Source organism: Calypte anna, chromosome 2, assembly GCF_003957555.1.
Source record: "Calypte anna isolate BGI_N300 chromosome 2, bCalAnn1_v1.p, whole genome shotgun sequence".
Classification (NCBI taxonomy): domain Eukaryota; kingdom Metazoa; phylum Chordata; class Aves; order Apodiformes; family Trochilidae; genus Calypte; species Calypte anna.
The window spans coordinates 11,029,355-11,054,592 of record NC_044245.1 but is presented as its reverse complement, the minus strand read 5'-3'; the positions used below and the strand labels follow the sequence as shown (position 1 = coordinate 11,054,592).

At 37.4% G+C, this 25,238-nt stretch overlaps 1 protein-coding gene across 4 annotated transcripts in view; it reads left to right on the top strand.

Annotated features, from left to right (window-relative positions):
* Positions 1-25,238, top strand: part of DIP2C (disco interacting protein 2 homolog C) — a 301,441-nt gene that overhangs the window by 230,107 nt on the left and 46,096 nt on the right. For all 4 annotated transcript variants that reach the window (XM_030444421.1, XM_030444420.1, XM_030444419.1 and 1 more), the window contains 12 exons: positions 1,351-1,444; positions 1,562-1,681; positions 2,472-2,586; positions 6,959-7,098; positions 8,647-8,783; positions 11,002-11,210; positions 12,029-12,143; positions 15,685-15,886; positions 17,475-17,584; positions 18,395-18,475; positions 22,028-22,151; positions 23,762-23,883. In XM_030444421.1, the coding sequence (XP_030300281.1) occupies positions 1,351-1,444; positions 1,562-1,681; positions 2,472-2,586; positions 6,959-7,098; positions 8,647-8,783; positions 11,002-11,210; positions 12,029-12,143; positions 15,685-15,886; positions 17,475-17,584; positions 18,395-18,475; positions 22,028-22,151; positions 23,762-23,883 (1,569 nt within the window). The remainder of the gene's footprint in view (positions 1-1,350; positions 1,445-1,561; positions 1,682-2,471; positions 2,587-6,958; positions 7,099-8,646; positions 8,784-11,001; positions 11,211-12,028; positions 12,144-15,684; positions 15,887-17,474; positions 17,585-18,394; positions 18,476-22,027; positions 22,152-23,761; positions 23,884-25,238) is intronic.

Sequence of the window (25,238 nt, the reverse complement as noted above, 5' to 3'; positions counted from 1 at the left end):
TGAATGACATGGGAGGCAATAGGCAGGTTTTTAAGGGTTGCTTCTTAAAGTGCTGCTTCAGACAGTGACAAAATACATACTATTCACTGATCATTTTAGGAACAGATACCAAATTTTAAAGGGTCACTGTTTGGGGTCCCAGGATGTACAGGCCCTAAATGCTATGATCCCAGGGATCTGATAAACTTTTCTCATGCAGTGTTATACTGGTCCTCATATCAAAGGGCAGTAATAACACCTCTGAAGCAGAAATTATCTATTAGCCTTAACACCCCCAAATATCTTATGTTAAAAAAAGATCTTTATCACTGAAATCAAACCCAAGCATATAATAGAGCTTTTCTGTGACTTCTTCTCCTATTAATCTTGGTTTGAACTTAATTTTCTTCATGACTTGCCTTTAAATGCTTTTCATGTAGCTATACTTGTGCCAGAGTGAAAGGACTGTATTGCAGTACTACAAGTGTTTAGATGACTAATCCACTGGGACCCTAATCTGTTCTTAAACCTTAGTTTCCCCAAACAAATACTGTATCTAACCTGAGCTGCTATGACCAGAGAAGTGTTGCCTTCAGAAAATGTTCCTAAATGGTCTCAAAAATGAAGCAGCAGCTCATTTACAGGCTCTGTTTAACAGTAACACTAAGAAATCACAGAGCAATTGACTACCTCAAACTGGGAGGTCAGTGATGGATATGTCATACTTTTCTTCTGCATTTTCCAAACTTCCTGCAACTTTTTATGACCTTGTTGAAAATACTGAAATTAGCCCACCTGGAGAAGGACTGAAAACTCCTTCATTTGTTTTCTGTAAAATAAATTGATCTCTGCTTAATCTGGGACTGATTTCTCTGTCTGCTGTCTTTTAAATAGTTTGAGCTCCACTAACATTAGTTTTCTAGTCTTTATGGAGATGGGTTTCTCTAGACAAATATGTTGCTTTTACTTGTCCTTTTAAGTAAGCAGGCTTCATATATCCTGAAGTTTTAACAGTTAGGGATAATATTAAGGTGCGCAGCAAGCGTGCAGACATTGTTCAACCAATGTTTTTTTTTTACTTATTTATAATTTTTCTATTTAAAGTGAATAAGAGTATAAATAGAAAGAAAATATGTTTCATTTCTTGTCATCACCCTTCAGAGTTAGAATCTGATTAGTCTAAATCTTTAATCCTTAATTAAAGCAGTAGAAAATGGGGAGGTCTATTTCATCTTGCTAGCTAGAAGATAAATGCCACATTTAACAATAAAACAAGCTTAGAGTGATATGTATGGATGTCCCTCCTCATAACATGATATAAATAATTACCACAAGTATTGTATAAAACCCATTTCTCTTACTTGATTTCAGAGTGTCATGAACATGATGCATGTTATAAGTATTCCATACTCCTTAATGAAAGTGAATCCACTGTCATGGATACAGAAAGTCTGTCAATACAAAGGTAAGGAACAAGAATATGCAAAACTATGCTTGAGAGTCAAAATCAGAAGTTCAAATTGATAATAAAGCTGTATAGCTTTTATGTGGTGTATCAGTAATCTTCCCATTCTGATTTCAGCTAAAGTTGCCTGTGTAAAATCCAGAGACATGCACTGGGCACTGGTGGCACATCGAGATCAGAGGGACATCAACCTGTCCTCACTGCGGATGCTCATAGTGGCTGATGGTGCAAACCCATGTAAGCTTTGCTTTTGTTGGCCAGGAAAGAAGAGAAAGTCTTCAGTCACCTTAGCTAGAATATTTACAAAGTATAGGATTTTTCTACTGCAAGTTATATATACATATGGAAACTAATTAATTTTGGCTAAATTTTATAAATATATTTTTCTATAGCTAATCTTGAAGCAAACTTGATATTCCACATACCGTGAGTTGCAATAAATCCAGTTTTGTACAAAGTAATGGTCATATATAAAGACTGAAGTAAAAACCATTAAGATGTAGGGGGAATCAGAACATTTCTTCTGCATGATGGCACTCAGATGCAGAAGTAACTGAGAATTTTAGGAGAATAGTTATAGTACTCTAGAGGTCCACACCTGGATCATGTCATGACAATTAATAGGATGAATCGTGGTTATTATTTAAGTACCAACATAGAGGTGTTCTGCTTGTTTGCATTAGTTTGCTTTGAGTTTCTGTATTAATACTTTAATTTGCCTTAGAAAACTGCAATGAAATTCAAACTGTTAATGTAGTAGTAATGGCTTTTCTATGTAAGCATAGTGAAAAGAATTTATCCTCAAAAATTAGTCTTTACTCTCTGTATGCATAAACAACTGTATATACATAAATATGGTTGTAGCAGGTATGACTTCGTCCCTACTGGGAAAAAAACCCAAACATGGGTCCTTTTAAATGTTTTTCTCCTGAAAAGCCTGCATATTCAATAATAAGTTTCAAGTTTGAATAGCATCACTTCATAAATCAGATTTTTTTTTCTCCTGATTTTTTTTTCTTTATCCCAGGGTCTATTTCTTCCTGTGATGCATTTCTCAATGTCTTCCAAAGTAAAGGTCTAAGACAGGAGGTCATTTGTCCCTGTGCTAGTTCACCAGAAGCTCTCACTGTGGCTATCCGAAGGTACTGTGTTACACCAGTGAAAATAGACCCACTGTAGAATATATTGGTAATTTAAAAAGTAATTAATAAATTCAGGTATCAATCTGCATACTTCTGGAATTTTAGTTTTCATTTTATGTCCAAAGAAGACATACAAGAAGAATATGAGGAGTAACAGTTAAGAGTCCTTTATAATGCAGTTCCCATCTGTGTAATGTTACTTAATATTAAATTAAACAGACTGAAATGTAAAAGCTCTTGCTTTAAAACAAAGAGAAAAAAATGACACCATAAGCACAAAATTAATCAAAATGTGGGAATGTAAGTGCTGTTGCTATCAAGGAAAATAATGGTTTAAAGTAGTCTGTTTAAAGAGAAGCCTGCAGGTTGTTTTTGGCTGTCTGATGTTTTTTAGCAATTCATACACTCTCAGTAATCATTTGGAAATGCACTTTGAGTCTGGGGGATTTGTGCATAGAAATAAAATTGATAAATTCCAATAAAACCATTAAGCCTTAATGTCAGTATAAAGCAATCACCTGTCACGAGTACATGAGCACACAGTAAATGGCAGAGCTGTTGTCAGTTTTGGCAGAGTTTTCCAGAAGTTATACCTTGAACACCAGGCACTTTATTTTTAGGTTCAGATTTCTTTAGCCTTCTATAACTGTTTCATATGTTAAAACATACACGAAAAAGAGTAAAGCACTGTAATAGCATTAAGTAAAATACTTCCTACCACCAAGTTTAAAATACACTGTCCAAGTGAAATTTAACAGGGTTTTCAGTTAGGTTTCCAACATAATATCACAGGAAGAAAGAGATGGGGCCAAGAGTGTGGTTACTTTCAGCCACCTCATTATTAGCTTAGCACATCTGAAAGCTCTCCTTTGGACATACCCTGTCCAGATTTGTTGTCTTTCTGTGAAATACAGGATCTGAGAGAGCCCTTGATTCAGCTCCACCAGGCTGTTCTCAGCAAGATACCAAGGAGTATGCTATTTTTCTTTTACAGTGAGTTTCCCTGCCATAGGCTCTGCAGATCTGTGTTTTTGCTTGTAAGTGTGGAGAGGAGGTGGTTTGGCAGTGGACATTGCTTGTGCTAAGCAATGATTAATGGGATTAATGTTTAATTGATTAATTCCTGTGCTAACTCTGGAAAATCTGCCCCAGATTGTAGGTTACGAAGTGGGAGAACGAAATGCATCTCAATGTGCAAAGGCTGGCGTGCCCTTTCTGGACTTAAATGCTGTGCTTGTAGCCATCTGAAGCACTGGAGATTAATTTTCAAATTAACTAGCACTGAGAACTTACATTAAAAAAATTATTAGCACATAAAATAGTGGATAATTCAGAAGAAAAAAAATGGCATTTTTATCTTCAGTGTCTTGCTGTGTAATTACAGAGCAGTTCTTACTTAAGTGAATGTTACCGAACACGTATCTCCTTCTTTTGAACTCTGTTTAATGGTAGGATAATACCAGCTGAACTTGGGAGCTTTAGTATTTTTTCATTTTATTCAAGCCATATCCACTGACAGTCAAGTCATTATCATAAAAGTTCCAAAGAGTTACAGCTGAACTATACATTAAAATGACTCCCCGTAGAGCACAGATCCAGACAGCTCCCTGTTAATGTTCTGACTCTTTCAAAATCTGTGGTGTAGTTTTACTGATCTTCCTACAAGGAAGAGTAACAAAACTAGTTCTCAGTTAAAATAACCTTACAGTGTGGAAAGAGTCAGTCTGCAATAGACTAATAGGTACTTTAGCCTTAGAGCTGAGTCATGAAGCCTGATATTTAAATGAATGTCATGTAAATAATCCTTTGTGATATTCCTCTTTGCTTTATTGCATATTAACATGAACCCATTTGCTTAAGTGCAAAAGTTTAAGAATAGGACTTTTACTGGCAAAAAATAATGGTAGAATGGATTGTGTCTGTAAATGGTAGTAGTAACTGTTTGTCAACATGCTCTTCAAAATGCTACTCAGTATGAAAATACCAGCTTTGGAGTAGATGCACATTGTCCCTCTTTTATAGTTTGGGAAACTAAAGGAGTAGGTTTGGTGGTGTAAGCTAGATTTACTTAGTATATGAAGTAGGTGCAATTATACCATTGTTTAGTTGCTCCTGCCTTCAAGCATTTATCTTTTTCTGGCAAGTAATCTTGGAGAATTCCAAATCAGTATTAGGAGTATTGATTGTGTAAAGAGAACATGAACTTTAAAATAAATTATAAAAACTTTAGAAAGGAGTTCTTTATATCTCATCTTCTTTCTAAGTAATTTCTTTCCTTCTGCTTGGCAGAGATACTTGTTTTAGAGTTGTTCCCATGTGTATATCATGCACAGGACAAAATAAGACACTATATATTGCAAGATTGCTGCTGACAGGATACTTTCTAGGAGGATATATAGGTGCTGTCAGGTGCTTAGCTCCCCACCTCACTTCTCTGTCTTGGTCCTCTGTTCCTTGTGGTGTCAGCTCTTGCCCACAAAGGAGCCTAGAGCACAATTACCTGGTGTCTCATTCAGGATGTCAGGACTCAGACAACCAGGATATCAAAAGCACTCTGAAATTGCAGCTCTGAATGCCGTCCTGTGGACCCCAGGTCCTTGGCACTGACTCTTTCCTTCTGCACAACTTCCACCACACAATGTGGTTTTTTTATTTATTTAACCCAAAGCTTTTGTATCACCCTAAACCATAGCAGGTGCAGCTGTATTGACAAGTCCCCAAACATGATCCTACCAGGCCCACTGCCTCCAGCTTCCCTCCCCAGCAATCCTCTCCTGAGCACAGCCAGTTTCTCTTCTATTTAGCAGTGGTTAGTAATGTGAGAAGATGTATGTGATGAAAGTCTACATGGTCTTTACTCCTAGATAGTTGTGAGGAGCTGTGTGTGCTTGCAGGAGACTTTTCTTTTCATGAGCAGTAAAATGTATGTTTTGAGGAGCAAGGGAGAGAGGAAGTTGATCAATAGTGTTGCTGAAAATTCCTTTTACAAGATGGGAATATTATTTATCACAGCTGCTTGTTTACTAGCACCATTTGTTATGCTCTAATGCGCTTTCAGGCGTGCCCACATCCTTCTTTGTTGACAATGTCACTTGAAAAATACGCCTCGTAAAAACTATTAATTGAAATTTATGGTGCCAATCACTGCACGGCTTATGTGAGTGTGACTGGCTGAGACCCAACGAGTATTTCAAGCACAGTGGAGGAGAAATGTCATATAAAAGGACATTGCCTATTAAAAATAGTTGTGTTACAATGGACTGTCTAGGAAAAATGCAGAATCTTGAGTTAAATATTGGCTGTTTTGTCCATCCTGAAAACAGCTGGAGTCTGGCTGCTCTACATGGAGGCATTATTCACAGTCACAGCAGCATCTTGTTAGCTTCCAGTTTTGCATTTTAGAATGCAGGACAGTAGAAGAACTTTTCCAGACATGAAAAGCCCTGACATATTCCCTTGACTTAATAACTTGCATACGTCAACATTTGTTTGCTTGAGCCCCACTCTACACACGTATTACTGTACCCACTGATGGAGCAGGCGGGTTTATATTGAAAGGAGTTGACAGACAGCTTGTGCTGATGCTGGGGAATTGTACAGCATGTCAGCAGTGAGTCTGAGCAAACTGAGGCATTACAAAGAGCCTGCATCCACAACATTTTGACCATGACTGATGAAGGTGTAATTTGTTTTAATTTTTGTGGGATTGGATAGAATACGAAGAATTCAGTTTTAAGTATTAAAATAAAGATGGTTAAGTCCTTGCAGCTTCCACAAATACTTGGCAGTGAATCTGTTGCAACCTGATTTCTTCTGCTTTAGTACTTTTAAATTCTTAAGTATCGAGAGTGAGAAGTCACATCTGTGATTTAGGAACAGGATACTTGTATTCTAATCTTGGCTTTGATACCACTGTGCTAGAGTTAGATTTTTAGCCTGACAGATGAGTTTTGTTTCCTAGTTGCCCCAAAATAGGTAACATATAGTTTATCAAGTTATTTACTTACCGGCTCCAAATATTTAGAGTTCAGCTTCCTTCCACATCATCTTGACTGCCTTTCAGAATTTTTAAAACAAGGCAAAATTCTTTATAAATCTGTCTGAAAATTAAATACAAGCTATTTTGGGTAGAAGTTAGGTGTTACTGTCATCTCTGAAGCCCTGTATATGTGGCTGACTACAGAATGAGAGAGTTGACAGTCATAACTACTGAGAAATGACTGTAAAACAGGATTCTGTCAGGTCTAGTAAGAGAAAAAAGATGGTGAAATGTTAAACACTCAGAGGAGTATTTGCAATAGTAATTCATTAAGAATAAGTGAGTGTTTATACCTCCCTGATGGTTCACTGATGCTGTAACCCATGGTTGCAGGCCAACAGATGACAGCAATCAGCCACCTGGCAGAGGAGTTCTGTCCATGCATGGTCTCACTTATGGAGTGATTCGAGTAGACTCTGAAGAAAAGCTTTCTGTTCTGACTGTCCAGGATGTTGGCTTAGTGATGCCAGGAGGTAAGGAACTTTCTTTGAAACTTACTATGATTCATCACTTTAAGTAATTACCCATAGGAAGTCATTGGTGGATATACTTTGCTATTAGACAAGAAGCTCTGGGAATAGAATATATGTACATGAAAACATTTTAGTCCAAAAACCATTACCTTGTAAGACTTCATGATTTGGAAATCCCAATATTTCTTCTCTCTCTCTGCCTCAGTATCTGTGTTTACATTACCAGTGTGCTTTAAACAACCTGTCATCACATCAGAACATCCATCCGTTAAATGTAAGATGCTGGTACAAAAAATAAGTAAGTTGGATTTCATATTTCATCTGGGGGCTACAGATATCTGTAAGCCTGACCCAGATGAAATTCAGTAGTGAAAGTTTACATAACCTGAACTACGGATCAAGAAAATTGCTATCTGAAAGCCTGAAGAATGTTTTTCCAGAGGTCTTGTCCTACCACACAGTTTTTAAGAAAGAAGAGGCACGACTATATTCAAACTAAAGCCAGTTCTTCTAAAGATGAAGATTTTTCATAAGAGATAGATTTTAAATGAGATGTTATAGAGTCTAAAAAAGGATAATACTGTAGTTTTTCATAAGAGAATGTCTGTTATGCACCAAAGGAATATAACTTATAAATGCATCTTATAAAAATTCAGTTCAACAGCTTAAAATAAAGGAAGATAAGATTGGTTGTTGTCTAATAGTCATCATATAAGATATTATTATAGATGTGCTATCTTGCACTTCATATTGCATTCTAACTGTTTTAATAAAAGTAAGTGCTGCTGCTTGTCTTCAGAGGGAAGGGTCATTCAAGATTCTTCACAGCTGTACTTAAACACATGCTGATTCATTCTGGTCTCCCTTGTTCATCGTATCCTCTTTCCAACTGCAAAATCTACATGTGCTGGACTCCACTTACAGGGGTTCTAGCTAAAGCAGCATTCCTGATTTTTACTCACATGGATGACACATAAAATAGTTCTTCCTCAGACCAGTGCTTTCTAATCCCTTCTGTTTAACTCCTGCTGTGCTTTCTGTAAGGCTGGTGAGAGAGAGTCTCAGCTCTCATAAATTCCTAGTAAAGCAACTGAAGTAGTCTGCTAAAATACCTTGATTTTTCATATGGTGTTACTTGCTACTCTGTGAGAGGTGGTTTTCCTAGTTGCCTGCCTCCCTGGCAGAATAATTGCTACCAAGAACTTCATTAGGGTATTTCATTTTGCTCTGACTGTCTTCAATATGCAAAACTGGGAACACAGTCACATTTCACTGCAGTATTTTAGATCAACTGAAATTTTAGATAGCAAGACATATTAGGCTTTGTTATAATTCTAGACCTGATTTTACATAAAGATTTGCACTCATTATATATTATTTATTATATAAATGACATTTGATAATGTTACACATTAGTGTTTGCGAAACTGTTAGACATTTTGTCTACATGTATTTATGTCAACTCCAGTATGATGTCTTTCCTGCAGCATTATGTTATTCTATAGTTTGTTTTACATTATTTTTAAAATCCTTTTCATCTCCCTCTAGCTATAATGTGTTCAGTGAAGCCAGATGGAGTTCCTCAGCTCTGTAAAACAGATGAGATAGGAGAACTTTGTGTATGTGCTATTGCAACGGGAACATCATACTATGGACTCTCTGGCATGACCAAAAATACTTTTGAGGTAAGCTGACAAAAAAAACACTGTATAAAATCCTTCCTTTTTAACCTTCTCTATTTTGAGATAATACTTGACATAAAATATTGATACTAATAATACCAGAGTAGCAGTAGTGATCAATGCTTGTGGCTTGAGACCTGTGCTCTAGTCAGACAACTAGCACTGAAGCCCATTTCATTAAGTGCAATAGTAGATCTCTATGTGGGTTTAGGTCTGCCTCTGAAAAGCTTTTATTTCAATTTTGAAAGAAGATAGCAGGGGCTGAAACAGAAGGAAAGCAGGAAGAAAGACAAAGTTCGAAAGCTATTAGTGTGCAAGTATATGAGCTAACTATGTGCAGAATTTAATTGTTGCAAACAGAAGGAAGGCTGTTTGGGCGTCTTTAAAAATTAGTTTCCAACACTTCCATAACACAGCCAGCATGAAAGCCTTGCATTTATACAGAATCCTGACAGATGTAGTTTTAAACAGGTATCTGAATAGCAAAAAAAGATACCTTTTCCCTATTAGTCTCCACCTGCTTTTGTTTGATTTGCCTTAGGTGAAAGCCTTTTTGCTTTGTGGAATTTTCCAGTAGTTTTCAGTTTGTGTGCAGACAGCAGTATTCATAGCTCTGTTGTGCCTGCTTACTTGTTATCACTTGCTGCTGCTGAAGCCAATATGAAAGACTGAACAAATCAGAAATACTGAAAAAAATGAGCTAAGATTTTTTTTTGTTCTGATCCTTTTCTCTTTTAATACTTGAGAAAAAAGTTAAGAAAAATACATTTACATTTCCCTTAAGAAATGCTCTGATATTACCATTTTTAATAGACCAAGCATGACTAATATCTCCTGAAAAATGCAGACCTGAATATTGTAAACACTCTACATAAAGTCATTAATGGAGACCAGTGGATACAATTCTCCATCCTGCTATTGAAACCAGGAATCCTACTATCCTATTGTCTTAGGAAATTTGTTGATATCTGATACTTGTGCTACAAGTACAACTGGCAATACCCACTGTGAATGGTAATCCTGGATGTGATACTTATTGAGGTGGAAAGGTACTTATAATCACTCCTTAGTACTTGCTGTAACTGTAAAATCAGTCATAATTCAGAACTGGTTCTCCAGTTTAACAGCATATTTATAGTTACTCCTAATGGTAAGCATATTTATTGCCATTAAATGAACAGGACCAATCGTTATTAAAGTTAAGCATGTTCTTAGAAGCCCTCTCCAAGTAGCCTCTTTTGTGTTTTACTCTATAATTCATGTTGCAAGTATTAAAGAGAGTCACAGAGTTTTGTGTTCCTGAAATGAATTATGTCTGGTAAAATGAATTAAACCCATTCAGTAAGAGTCACCTGTGGGCATGTGGCAGCAGAATTTAACCTTTGTCTTTAGATGAGCCTTGAAGGACACTATGAAGCCACAGTCTTCCACTTGCCATAGTCTTAAATAATTTGCCTTTAGCCTACTTCCAGTTTAAAGAAGCAACGATGGGAAAGTGTGCTTGTGTCAGAATGCAGCTCAGAGTAGCTCACATGCCAGAAGGATAACACTGTGCTGGTTAGCATAGAAAAAATGGTATAAATCTATCCTGGCAAGTCATGTATGCTCTGATGTTCCAGTATTTAGGCAGCCTCTGTACAGGGCTGCATTTTCACTTTTAGATATGCTACACAAGGCATTATCACTGGTATTGTGAGGACTTAACTGACCTTAGATAAAAATGTGGTCAGCTGCAAGAGTCATTAAAGTACTGTACCCTAAAATAGAAATGGAAATAAGCATGAAGTACTGAAAAGAACCTCTATTGAAATGTTTACAATTTAATCTCTCAACAACCTATGTATAGCACCTCACATTAGCTGCACTGCACAGAATTGTTTTCTATTCAGTACTGTTTCTGTTTATTTATACATTTTTTAATGTATAAAAATTATTTATACATTTATTAATGTCATAAATGATTTACAGAGTCATGGTTATGGAAAAATGTGTATGGTAAACAGAGTGGGATTGAATTTGCTGGAGGTAAAGTACTGAAAATTACAGGCACTGGTGTAGGAGTCTTCTGACACTTCTTTTGTGGTCAGTGGAGAGTAAAGAGCATCACCAGAGACCTATTTACTTCATTCCAGGAGAGCCAGCAGAGAGATCATGCCTGAAATAATTTGCAGCATTGTCTCTGTGTGCAGAAAAGAAAGACCTGTGTTTCCTTGTCTTACAGGTGTTCCCTATGACCAGTTCTGGTGGCCCTATCACTGAATATCCTTTTATAAGGACTGGACTACTGGGTTTTATAGGACCAGGTGGACTTGTCTTTGTTATCGGCAAAATGGATGGTTTGATGGTTGTCAGTGGAAGAAGACATAATGCTGATGACATTGTAGCAACAGCACTGGCTGTGGAACCAATGAAATTTGTCTACAGAGGAAGGTTTGATCCGTTCTTTACTTATATTATGTAGAAATCCTTATTTTTGCCTATACTGGATGTCAGTAACAATAAAAAACCTTTCAGAAGGCAGTGCCTGGTCTGCACTGTGGTTTCCCTCCATTGCTGTTCAGATTGCTAGAAACAGGAGTGAGCAGAGGGAAACTAAGATAGTGCTTCAGAAGACATTAGATGTCAAGATTTGAAATTGTAAATATTAAAATTTTCTGTCAAACTGCTGGTTAATTGTGAAGGTGTTGACACAACAGGATCCATTCTGTCTGAGTTGAACATTTCCAATATCCCTAACAATGAAGCTCTTGAGCACGATAGCAATTCCTTGTGTGACATTCCTAACGTGCTGAAACTGAGCAGGAGACTTCTAAAATTTCTGAAGACCCTGATGAAGTAACAGGCATGCACACTTCATCAATGGCAGACCTCTTACAAAATGATGTTGCAATTACTTTCATCTAGAATGGGGACATAGAAGGTGTTTGTGCTGGCTGTTAGGTACCAGCTTAACAACAACCTTGGTGTTACCCAAGTTTGGTGCTTTTCTTATCCCTAGAAAGTTCACTTCTCCAGTCCTTCTGTGACATTACACCTGTACTTACTTGTTTCTAAAACAAATCCCCATACTTCTCCTCCAGAAGTTATCTAAATGTTTTTTGTTGATTTTCCCTCTAAGCATAATGCTAACTGGTGCACCAGTTGTCTCAGTATTAAATAACAAAATCATACTTATGGAGGATTAACTTAGAAGATGGGATTTCCATATCTCCTGGCACTAAATACTCTTCTCTCCTTGTCCTCTCTAGGATAGCAGTGTTTTCAGTGAGTGTGCTGCATGATGAGAGGATAGTTATTGTTGCTGAGCAAAGGCCAGATTCCACAGAGGAAGACAGTTTTCAGTGGATGAGTAGGGTTCTCCAGGTAATGCTCTTTATGTACAGTTGGAAGCTATTTTTTTCCTGCTTTATGTTTTTTATTGATCTTTCATACTCCCAAAGTAACTGACATTTGTCTTTAAGTAATTGTAAGTACACATTCTGTTGGACTTGAATCTAATGAGCACAAGATTAAATTATTCTGAGTGACAGTTCCTATCTGAGCCACACATATCCAAAGTGATCTTTTTCCTAATCAAAATGCTGTAAGAAAACAGAGATGAACTGAAGGAAGTAGCAGCAAGGAGAGAGTAACATATGATTTATCAGGATATAGTAATTCATTACTTCAAAAGGATTATGAATGAATGCATTATATACATGTACTGTCAAAAGCTACCAGTCTTTTACTAAAAAGTTACTGACACTGACATGAAGTTGACCTCATCAAAAGTAGATGTAGTTATCTAAGCTAAATATCCAGATATTTCTTTTTAATCTGGGAGAGAATTGTGTGTTTCTCATGAACTGTCTTGATAGCTAAAATAAACTGAATGAAACAGATCCTAAAAATTCCAGTTTCTGTCCAGTGAAATGAAGGGAAGTGATTGATCAGCAGAGGAACCTGCCTTGGTGGTGGTGGACAGTTTTACCAGAAGACAGAAGCTATATTTTCCTTACATATAGCAATCCAAGTTAAGGCACTATCATTGCCATACTGGAAGTTTTTTCAACTGTAATAGCTACACACAAAAAAATGACATACTTCAGTCATATTCCATCTCCTCTGTCTCCATGTTTAAACCCATTTTCTCTCTAAAGCAGTAGGTTTAATGGAGATGTAGTCAAATTAAGTCTGTCTGTCGCTACAGTGTGAAAAGGTTTCAGCTCTGTCTACAACTTGTCACCTGTTACTTCCATTTTCCTTTCTTACCTCTCTTTCTGTCCTTCCTCAAGGACTCTTCTCAGGTAGATATATTGCAGACATCTTCATTTGCTTTACTCAAGAGCCAAAGATCCCACACCATTCAGAGAAAGTGGCTTTATTCATTATTACTTTGTACTGAATAAGAAAGGGAATCTGTCTACCATTTTCTTGAAGAAACTGAACAAATAAGCTTTCATCCATTTCAAGACAGATTTATCTGCTCTTTTGATTAAAAGATAGATATATTTCATTTGGCTAGGGGCATCTCATATTCACAATAGATCTAAATTACAACAGAAAAACTAGAACCTCTAGCTTGTCCATCAAAGAGAAAATCTTTAAAGTACCTAGTATCACCTAGGGCAGAAGAAAAGGCTTTTGGATTGCCTACGCTTTGTTAATTTTTATCAAGTAACAAGCTCCAAAAGGAAAAGTTGTAACTCTGGACTTACAGTTCTCTTTTTTTTCAGCCGAGCATTTTTGTGACTTTTACAGAAATCAGAACATCATAGCCAGTAGCATTCAGTACTGAATACTGAGGGAGTCCTGTGTCAAGTTACTGTGGCCAAACGTCAGGCCTTTTAGTCTATGATCAAGTCACAACAGTACCTGTGGATTCCAGGCCATGTATCAGAGTATATATACATGTGGCTGCTTTCATTGCCCATGTGTGATGACATGAAACCCTGACGTGTCATATGTCATTAGGGTCATTAATGTTATGTGTCATTATGTCATTAGGTTTCTGGTTCCACTTCAGCAGAGAGTGGAGACTGGAGGACAGAAGCTGGGAAGATGAGGGATGCTTTGTACCTCCTTCCCAGAGTTCTAGTGACAGATGTCAGGAAGTGGTAACCTGAATGTAGCAATGTGGACTCTCTGCAAGTCCTGCTATCTCTGACCTGTGTTCTCAATGAAAAAGAAGTATAAAGATTTCAGATAATCTGTTTACCTCTGGCTGGACAGAGTAATTTCAAAAACAAAGCCATCTTATGAAGAAGCATAAAAGCCAGCAGTATTAAAACTGACTTGTCCTTTTTTCTCAGAAAATTATATCTCAGATCATTAGGGCTCATCCTTGTGAAACAAAGTCATTCCCTGCTTCAGTGCCAAATTCCAATGTGTGAGAGGTGGCACTTTTGAATGACCTATGGCTTTTTATCAAGCATTGTGCTGCAGAGGTAGCTATCAGAGGAGAGAGACAGTTCAGAAGTCACTGGGGAATCAGTAAATCTAACACCTCTCATTCCAACCCAGCTGAGTATCGCTTTCAGTTCACCAACTCTCAGAGCTGCACTATCAGGTGTTTGAATAAGAAGTGGTTACTTGCCACATAACAGTTTTCCATCAGGCTGATGTCAGGTGAGAATCCCATGATTTATCACTACTTTTCAGAACGTACAAGTAAAATGATTAGGAGGTTATCATGGTTTCTCCCAGAAACATCAGACATTGGATGTTGGCTGTCATATGTATCTTGCTATTGCTGATCTTTCAGGTGAGGTGTATGTAGACCAGCATTAGGGTCTTCCAATAGTACCATGAGATCTACCTCTACTACAACTGCAATATTTATGAAATGAGTCAAAAGCAAAGTATTACTTAGGGTCTCTATAGAAATAATCAGTAATTTATTGGTCTGCACTTAAGTACATAACTATAAATGATTACTTGATTTTTGGATTTTATCTACAAGGCAACAGATGTATGCATTCACATTTCTCACAGTTAAAAATTAAAATTTAAGTTAAGTAAATTACATTTTTTAACATTTAACTACTCACCGGAGAAGCTATCTGTAAGTTATTTCTCAGTCCGCTTGGATGTCTGAAGTTATTTTTCTAATTCACTTGCTACAATTTTTGTTGTCAATGTAAGTAGAGTAACCAGTTAAATTGGTATGGAATTACAAATTTAAGTGCATGGATATTCATTTTTAGCTAAATAAGTTACATAGCTGCTGTACCTTATAGATTTTTTTGAAAATTATGCAGCGTACTCCTCTTGTCAGACAATAAAATGGTAATTGTAAGATTCAAAAATGCTTATTTTTCAGATTTTCATTCAACAGATTCTTTTTTAAGTGGATAGCTTTGTAGTTTTCCCTTATATTGTACCAGTTCCCATCCCTGCATGCGGCTCTTTTACAAAGCAGTCAGGAGTAAAACATTTATTATGTTAGAATATTTTTTTAAATTATAAGCTATAAACATCAGTTATATGGTGATATACATGCAGCTTTTGAAATTTTTCTTTGCTCTGGTGGACTGGATGTTATGTTGACAGGAATCCTTTGAACTCTAATGCTAGGAAGTGCAGCAGTTAAAATCAGTTTCACACAAGTTGCCAGGCCGTCTTAATAATAAATCTCCAGGATAAGTGCTGCTAACTTGTGCTTAATGGATGCCTAGGTAGCATTTTGTAGCAGATTTCTGCATATTTATCACCAGGTTTTTGTTTTCTTTTATATCTTCTGGAATGAGTATAATAACATCAGTGCTGCATTTCTGTTCACCTGTTCCCACGGAAAAGAACCTCCTTATCACTGTCATTGCCAGTTAATTATTAGGGTTGTTTTATGCTGTAATTCAGAACATTTACTTATTAGAATGGTGAAAATTTAGCCTTCCATTAAAATTGACTTCCTGATTTTTTTTAGGCTATTGACAGTATTCATCAAGTGGGAGTCTACTGCTTAGCACTCGTACCAGCAAACACACTTCCCAAGACACCTCTGGGAGGAATACACCTGTCAGAAACCAAACAGCTCTTCTTGGAAGGATCTCTGCATCCTTGTAATGTGCTGATGTGTCCCCACACATGTGTAACAAACCTGCCTAAACCAAGGCAAAAGCAACCAGGTAAGATGAGTGAAGACAAAGGGACCATGACTTAAATTGGTGTTCACAGTACTGTAGAGAGCAAGTTGAAGTAACTGTTAATGCAGGTAAGAATCAGCTCAATCAGCTCTTCCTGTTAAATATTCTGTCTGTGGTTAGGACATCATTGGTTTGGGCAGAAGCTAGAAGTGCTTTCACTAAGAATGCAAGGAGAGATGCTCCAAAACCCTAAGTTCAGTAAAGATGAAGACATTTTTATCACTTAACAAGGCACTGCTGAGATCAGACCTGGAGTTGGAATCATAGAATCACAGAATGTAAGGAGTTGGAAGGGACCTCTGGAGATCATCAAGTCCAACCTCCCTGCCAAAGCAGGATCACCTAGGGCAAGTCTTGAAAGTCCCTGGAGAAGGAGACTCCACAGCCTCTCTGGGCACTGTGTTGGTGCTCTGTCACCCTTATAGTGAAAATGTTTTTCCACATGTTGAGTTGGAGCTGCCTGTTCTTTGTAAATTCCTGGTCAGTTATGTTCAAAGAGGAGGGACTGGGACTGAAACAGAGAAAGATAAAATCTTTGCTTGTTTGAAGGCTGAGTTTGTAAAGAAGAAACAGACAGGAAGAGGACTGTTGACACAAAATAACAGTGTGGAAAGAAGAGCAAATACTTCAAAACTGGTCATGAATAAATTAAATCCAAAGCCTAAGATAAAAGTTTTTATATGAGTAGGGAGGTTCTGAATTATTCTTACAGCAGATATATTTAAGGGGAAACCCTAACTAGTTTTAAGATGATTCTTCAAAATTCTGCCCCACTCTGAAAAATATTGGATGAAATGGTACAAAAAGGCTCAGCAGACTGAGAAAGTCCCTGTAGTCTGCCTTAGTCCAGTCTCTGGCAAATTTTAGCATATTTATTACCTTTAATGCAATCACAGATTTTAGTACTCTATGAATTTCAGTGATTTCTGGATCTGTAGCCTCAGGCTTAAGACATGAATTCAGCTACTTTAGACTGTGTTGGTTACTTAGCACTTTGAACATCAGCTTGTAATATCAAGTGATTTTACCCTCTTGAATATCTCAAACGTGGGGCCTGCCCATCTTTAATTCAGTGCAAATTTGACAAAATCATCAGCTTGTTTCTTTATTTAAAACATTTGGACAAGTGTTTCAAGAAATCAAAACAGATGCAAGAAATCAAATCAGATGCAAGTTAGCCCAGGGAACAGGAGAGATGGGAAAAAACTGTCCCTGCATCATGGATACATATCATCTGGTTATATGCACTTGAATGAACATGCATAAATTAGGAGCTGAATTTTCCAAAGATACCTCCTATCAAGGCAGACAAGACATGTCCCTGGCTGTAGAGAGCCAGTGCTAAATGGACTCCTCAGTTAGACATGTTTAGAGAGGATGAATCCAGGCCTTCTTATCTTCCAGCTGCTTCTGGTCCATCAATGAAAGTTTATCTCAACAAAGATGTGCTCAAGGTTTGGTGTTGTGGATATCAATGAGGAAAATATCATGTAATGAAAAGAAATAAAAATATTTTCATCTATAAGCAAAGGATTTTTATTGCACTTTGCACATTTCTGCTTTATTCTAGAAATTGGCCCTGCCTCTGTGATGGTGGGGAACTTGGTCTCTGGAAAAAGAATTGCACAGGCCAGTGGTAGAGATTTGGGGCAAATAGAAGATAATGACCAAGCCAGAAAGGTAAGCTAAACTTTACCAATACGCTTTATATTTAGCTAGTTGGCTTCAGGACACCTAGCAATATATAGCTTGTACTACTATTATTGCAAAACTTGTTGATGGCTTTTAAAAATTCAAATGGAAATATTTCAGACCTGCCCTTACAGATAAATATAAATTTATTTATATTTATAAATATAAAGGAGGAACATCATTGCATTTCATTTATATGGAATCTTTTTTTTACAAATTTACATTATAAAAGAGAACAAATATGGTAGAAAGAGCTAATGGGGCTTCTGCCAGAAATCACCCTCTGTTATATCTTTTTTTACTAGTTCAAGTAGAGTCAAAAAAAATTTGTTTGCATAAATGGTCCCAACCTTATTTCTTGTTATTTTGATCCTGTAAAATTAAGTTGAAATTTAGCTCTTTAGGGGCTTATGTGAGTAATTAAATTAGGAAGTTGTAAGCTGCACACATACTTATATATATAGAGTTTAAAAAAAAAGAGAAGCTAAAGAATTAAAATTGTGTTTAAATACAGAGAGCTCAGCAAGAATTGCTTTTTCCTTTGAAAGTGTATGTAGTAATATATAATAATCCCAGCAGTGGCTTCACTTTCAGAGAGGCACTGCTACCATGAAAAAACACCTTGCTATAAATCTGTGTGATGACAAAAGAATTAATTCATATTTAGTGCTTCTGCGTATTGATGTAAAATGTAGCATATAAATAAGAAAGACATAGCTGAACTAGCAAAAATAGTTATCTGGTTCTTAAAGCCAAAAAGTTACTTAGTGTCATGACTATCACTCTGCTTTATTTTAGTTTCTCTTCCTCTCAGAAGTCTTGCAGTGGAGAGCTCAGACCACTCCTGACCATGTGCTTTACACTCTACTCAACTGCAGGGTAAGGAGCTCAGAGCATTACTGTGACAGGCTGAGGTGTGGAAAGTGGCACACTGGTCCTTCAGCTGTACCTGCTCAGGCCATGGCTGAGGGCCACCTTTCTGTTCCTTTTCCCATTAATGCTCAGCTGATATATTTAATGTTCACTGAGGCAGAATGGAAAAGAGAATAACCATTGCCAGTTGTCAAAATATAGATTGCATTTGTATCAGAGAGTGTACCTTACACATTTCTCATTTCTTCTTTCACCAATTTCCCATTTATTTTTCCACCCCAGCTGGGGGTGAACTGAAACTCAAAATCTATTTCAGTACTGATTGCTCCTATACCAAGTAGTTTTTTAATACTGCTCACCATCCTGATACCCAATTTGAAAAGCTCAACCCTGACAAAATCAAGCATTTCCCTAAATAAAATAATGATTGTTGGTTTTGAGACTGGACCATCTGTGGGAGATGTGAGAATGAGAAAGGGAGATGAAGAGAAGAGGTATGTCCAGAATCCAACCAGATCAGCAGAACCTACATGAGGTGACAGCCTGGTACAGCATTTTATTGCTTATCAAAAATTAATGCATGTCACATGGTGTACAGAACTTGGCTTTACTGAGAGTGGGTGATTAGGTACTTCCTAGATGATTGTAGATGATAAATCAATAATTTCCAATACCTCTAAAGAATGAAATTGATTTGAAGCCTTCCCACCACAGTACATGAGGAAAACAGAAATAGTGGTGAGGCTCCCCAGGAGAGAAGGGGCCTGGTATAATGCTATTCCCCTGGGCCCCCTGGAGTAGCTGGTGTTGTCTCATCCCATGTCGTTCCTGTGCAATTTTTCTGGGTTCTTAAACCTCCAGTAATTTGTAAACTTCTGTAACATGACTACTTACTGTATTTACAGGATATGCTTCCCCAGCCCATATTGCAATGCAAGTACCAAAGTTCAGTTTGAGGCTAGCAATAAGACATTAAATGACCTTTTCAAAATGCAGATTAGTAGTTAGTATTATGTGAACATGTGTAACTTGACAGATAATAGTTCTCTCCTGTAAGTTAGGAGCAAAGATGTGGTGAGAGGATATGTACTGTCCCATCTCCTCCACACAGGCTGTTTGCTTCTGAGGTCCAAGTAAAGTTAGACTTCCTATGCTGGCAGAAGAGTTCAAACACTGGGAGAAAAGGACACAATGTGCAAAACAAGGATAAACAAAATACTTTATCATGACACAGAGGTGAAAAATAGTTGAAGTTTGAAACACAGTTTCTTCACAACTCTCAGTGTGCAGTAACTTATCATATGAAATCTGTTTGAGAGATGTAATTCTTTATGAAGATATTTAAAGTTTTATGAAAAGGAGTGACAAGTTTGGTGTGGCCTATCCTGGGAAAGTCTTATTACCCATGATGAATTTTAGTTTGGTTTGTAACTTTTCACATTTTTTTGTCTTCCTTGCATACTGTCTGTACACTTTGTACTAAAACATCCAGGCATCTTGCAATGGATGAGTCATAGAAATCCAATGAGATTAGTGATTTCCTGTAACCTAAGATTTTTGAGATTTTGAAATATTTCAAAATTAGGACAGTGCATTGTTTTGAGTGTGTGTCATGAAGGATTGCAACACCTTTACGTTGATATAAAAGACCCAAAGGGAACAGTTGCCCAGTGCTTGCCAATGATTCTTGTCCAGCAGCAGGGTTCTTCTTCCCTGCACTTCATACAAACACTGTCTTTCCACTGGTTCATGTGCAGCAAGTGCCAGAAGTCTTAAATGTAAAGAAGTTTTGCATTAATTTGATATTTACAGGAGTTCCCTTTTTGTGTCAGTGGGGCTTCTGATGCACATGGGAATATAAAGGATCCTTCTTCCTATGACTGTGCAAACAGGCACTTCTTTAAAAGAAGGAACAAAGATTTTAAGTGCATTCCTGCTGGCAGGTCTGCAGTGCCAGGGAAGTGACCTTGGGTCACTTTGGCCATATTTAAGGCTAGAAAAATGGAAGGCATCTATAGCCCATCATCAATATAGTTGCATATGTCTTTAGAGGAAACTTAGTGAAATGATCTCTGCATTTTCCAGAAGACTGATTAAAATTTCCTGAAGAGCATTTTAGTAAGTGTGATTGGTGAAGATGGTGAAGAGGAATGATAAGCTCTGGCTTTGTTCTATTTATTTTTAGTTATGTTGTCCTCTTTGTTGACAGCTTATAGTAAATCTGCAAATGCCAAGTGCCTGGTAACATGGCCCTTCTTCCAGTGCTAAACCTTCATCACACTGCTCTCTCCTCTCTCAAGCTTGTGGTCAATAAATGTCAAAGTGGTATGTGGGGTGGTGATGGTGCGTAGAAACGAGCAATCAGGACAAATGCTTATTATTCACTGCCTTGTCAAAATAGAGTATAAAAAATATTTATTGAAGAGAGTAGACCTTTTTGCTTTTTCAATTAAATAATGATACAATATTTTTATGTCATTGCATTGCATTTTGATACATTGGTCTTTTTAAGTGTATATATGTATATTCTTATCCTTTTTTTTTCCCAATGTTTTTTCAGACTCCTTATTTTTTAAGTGAACGTAGTGCTTGTGATACCAGGTATATCAATGCAGTACCAGAGATGAAGTGCTCTTTTTCTTCAGAAGAGGTGCACAAGCAGAGGTGTAGCCTGTCCCAGCTAGCCTGTCTCTTTATCTCAGCCCAGACCTAGACAGAACAACTCTAGGCTTACTCTGTCCTCATGTTCATTTTTAGATTTCTCTTCTGAAGTGTCAGTTTTGGTAGTGAATCTTGTGATACAGATGTGTGTATTTCTCTAAATGTGTATTTGTGAGGGCACATACACAGATATATACTTAATAAATGCAAGAACTGTAACACTCATCCGATTTAAACCACTATTTGTCTAATAATTTGGGGTTAACTCTAATTGAAGTGCTTCAAAAAAAACAATATGTAGCACATTGTCACTTGTTGTTTTTTCCACTCTGACCAGACTTTCTCAAATCCAGCAACTGTCTTCTGTCTCTCTCTGGTTCATTCATATGCATGTGCTTAGCTTTTGTTCCAGACTAATTCTTTTCCCTGTCACAAAGTATTGTTTTCTCCTGTGTCTTTTGTCTTTCGAAGTATTTCTGCTGTGCCATTTGGCTTCTCTCCAGCGTGTAGACAATGAAGTGCAATTTTCAGGATTGCTTTCTGCAGATTCTCCAGATTTTTGCAGATTCCATAAAGACACTTTCCTGGCTGTAGAAGGAATGCTGCCTCTGCAGCAAGGGCAGTGCAGGTTACATGGGCAGGATATGAGAATATTATTGTACTCTCTTGCTTGGATTGAAAACACTGTTGAGGGCAGAAGGTACAGAGAAAGGAAAGAACATTGTTCTGCTTTTTGTCATTCCAGCTACAGTTTGGCATAGGGCTGAAGGTTTCTGTATTCGTTGCTTGCATGACATATTATGGCTGCACATCATTCAGTAACTTCTAAGGTGTGGAGGAAATGTGTTTCAGCACATTGCATTTTCATTTGTGACATTTATCTTTCTTCCTGTACAGGGAACAATAGCCAACTCACTAACATGTGTCCAGCTACATAAACGGGCTGAGAAGATAGCTGTTATGTTGATGGAAAGAGGACATTTACAAGATGGAGACCATGTGGCTTTAGTTTACCCACCAGGTAAAGAACTGCCCTGTTCAGTACCTTGGTAGTCCCAAAAGGTTATCAAGATCCTTTAGAAAGGTGCTGCATTGGGGTGTTACCAACCTGTAAATGCTGGTAATTGGTAAAACACAAAATGTATTTGCCTTATGTGTATTTCTTTGAACTTAGTCAAACATTTAAAACAGGTTTCTCCTTATGTATGCACACAGATGTATGGAGATAGATGTTATTTCAGATTAAGATTGGACTGTGGTTTTAAAACCTTTTTCTTATAAGAAGTCAAAGTTAATTACTGCTTTGCTTTGAATGTGCTGGAAATACACTATTTTACTAGCACACAGTTCTTTACCACATTTCATCTGCTGAGTGTTCTTGGATTCAACTTTCGAATTTCCTCTCGGGAGGCTGTTACATAAGGGCAAAGAAGCAATACCTAGGAAGTAATCCATGCTTTTTTAGAGTAGAAATACGCAGATCATTAAGAAATACTTAATTATAATCACTATTTCTCTATAGATTTTTAACATAGGCAGCTCTCTGTGGCTTGGCCATTCATCCTTTGACATAAGGGCCTTTAAGCATGTGTTAACCGGTATCATGTTCAACGTTTGCTTGAAATTATTTCTGATCTAGTGCTGCTCTTTTATCCTTAGCATTTCATGTGTGTTGGTGAAATAAACAATCTGATTTAAGGTGTGTATTGTGATATTTGGTGTGTAAGGGCTGCAAAACTGGTTGAATCCTTGTAGCTTATAGGAATAATTTCTCAATGGTTAATATGAGCAAATCTTTTCCACAAAATTTTTTTTCCTGTTTTCTGTATTACATTTTCTATGAGTAAAACATTTTATTGAAGGAAAGACCTATCAGTACTTTTCCACTGAAAGAATAAAACAGCCCCTATTGTCATCTTACCGCAGCCTGTGTACAGCACTAGGAAGCTATCAAACAACGAACAGCACTATTCAAGGGAACTTTCTGCTGTTTGTTCAGCCTTCTTTGGTAGGCTTAAGTATGCTGACCACAGTCTGTCACCTGATGTCAATATTTATATAGAACAATACTTAATTTTGTGTCACAAGTAAGACTCAAAATCATTAGTCCTTTTTTTTTTCATCGTAAAGTTTCATGTAGGTAAGTCAAAGCTGCGTATCTGACATTAAAATGACATGAGAAAGGCAGTAATTAATGAAAACTGCAGATATTCTTTCTTCAGCTGACAGAACAGGCATCATCCTACCTCATCCTTTTCCTGGGGCATCCCTCTTCTTTTAGACTCCCATTTGTCTTTAAAGGTAAATTTAGGATGAGACTTAATCTTTAGAAATCAGTCTTTTTAACAAGTTACTTCCTGATGATAGAAGTGGAGTTCACCCAAATGATGGTATCTGGCTGCAGCTTTGTGTCGCTTTTGCTTCCTCCTGCTCTGAGGAGCAGCACGATTGAAAAGAATCAGTGAAGCTGAACAAATACTGACAAGGGGCTGAAAAAGAAGTCTGTTAAAGGGCTTAGTCGCTCATTTAGCCTTCTGAGTTGAGTTCCAAGTAATATTTATGCTGACATAAGTGTCTGTGATTAAATGATTTGATTTTCAGGGGAGGATTTTTGTTTTGTTCTTCATGCAGGAATAGACCTGATTGCCGCATTTTATGGATGCCTGTATGCAGGCTGTGTGCCAATAACAGTTCGACCTCCACATCCCCAGAACATAGCAACAACATTACCTACAGTGAAGATGATTGTGGAGGTGAGCACGTGCCTGGAAGTGCACAAGTAGATTAAAGGGGTGATGGATCAGCATAAACTTTTGGAACAGTAACTTTCATGAGTGGTGGTATCAGTTGAAGTGTTGTATTCCTTCCAAAATTCATTAGTTCCGTGCATTGCAAGGTGAACACTGTCACCACACAACCTTCTGACTTCCACTGTTATATTTTGCCACAGTTATGCTACTCCTTTCAAGAAATAAATTTTAAACTCTTTCTTGTATTTAGTTATGAATGGTAGGATTCCTCACCTGACGATGCTACATGGACTGTGGAGAAAAATGCCAGCGGAAAGTTTAGTGGCCTGTTAGGGATTTGGGCTCAGCTCTGTTCTTTTGCTCTGTTATGCAGTATGTCTACATAGCACCTTTGGAAGTCAGTAAGAATAACTTCTGAGCAAAATTTGTGCCATGTATTTGTGTTTTGGTGAGTAACTGGTAGCAGTAATATATAACATTGAACCCAATTTCCAGCCATTGCTACCAGTACCAGTAGCTACAATGTCTTCTTTCAGCTTCCCACCAACCCTACATGTTTAACTCTTACCTTGATACTTTCTGAGAATGCACATTCTGTATTTTAATGAACCTCCTCATCTTCCATATAATTCTTTAGAGGAAAAATAACCACCAGCTCTTGAAATTCCTTTTGATTCATGGCTTAACTGTGTCCCAACTCAAGATTTTAATAGATTAGCTATGTAAGAATTACCTTGCCTTGCCATGATAGTGACATGATTGGATCGAGGGATGCAGCAGTGGCTTCATTTTTCTTCACTTTCAGCTTGAAATATTAAGATTGTTGATATATGGAAATAATTGAGTTAGAAGAAGTAGAGGCTGGATCAGTGCTTACATATACCTAACTCTCATATGTTCTGCAAAGTTGACCTCCAGTAGAGCACTCTACTGATTTCTTTAGGTTAAAGAGTGGAAGTTCAGAGTGCAATGAAATGTCTCAGGTTCTTTAAAGAAAAAAATTCACAGAACCACAAAATTGTCACAGTTGGAAATTAAGATCACTGAGTCCAACTATCAGCCCTGAAAAAAACACCATGCCCACTAGAGCATGTCCTGGACTGCCTCATCTGCACAGTTTTTGAATCCCTCCAGGGATGGTGACTCCACCACCTCCCCGGTAAGCCCGTTCCAGTGCCTGACCACTCTCCTCCTCTAGTCTAAACCTCCCCTGGTGCAACTTCAGGCCATTTCCTCTGGTTCTATCATTGTTTACTTGGGAGGAGAGGCCAACACCCATTGCATTGCAACCTACTTAGGTAAATTTGCACAGATTCTCAAAGTTTGAGCATGGTGCTGTCTTTTCAGTTTTTCCTCTC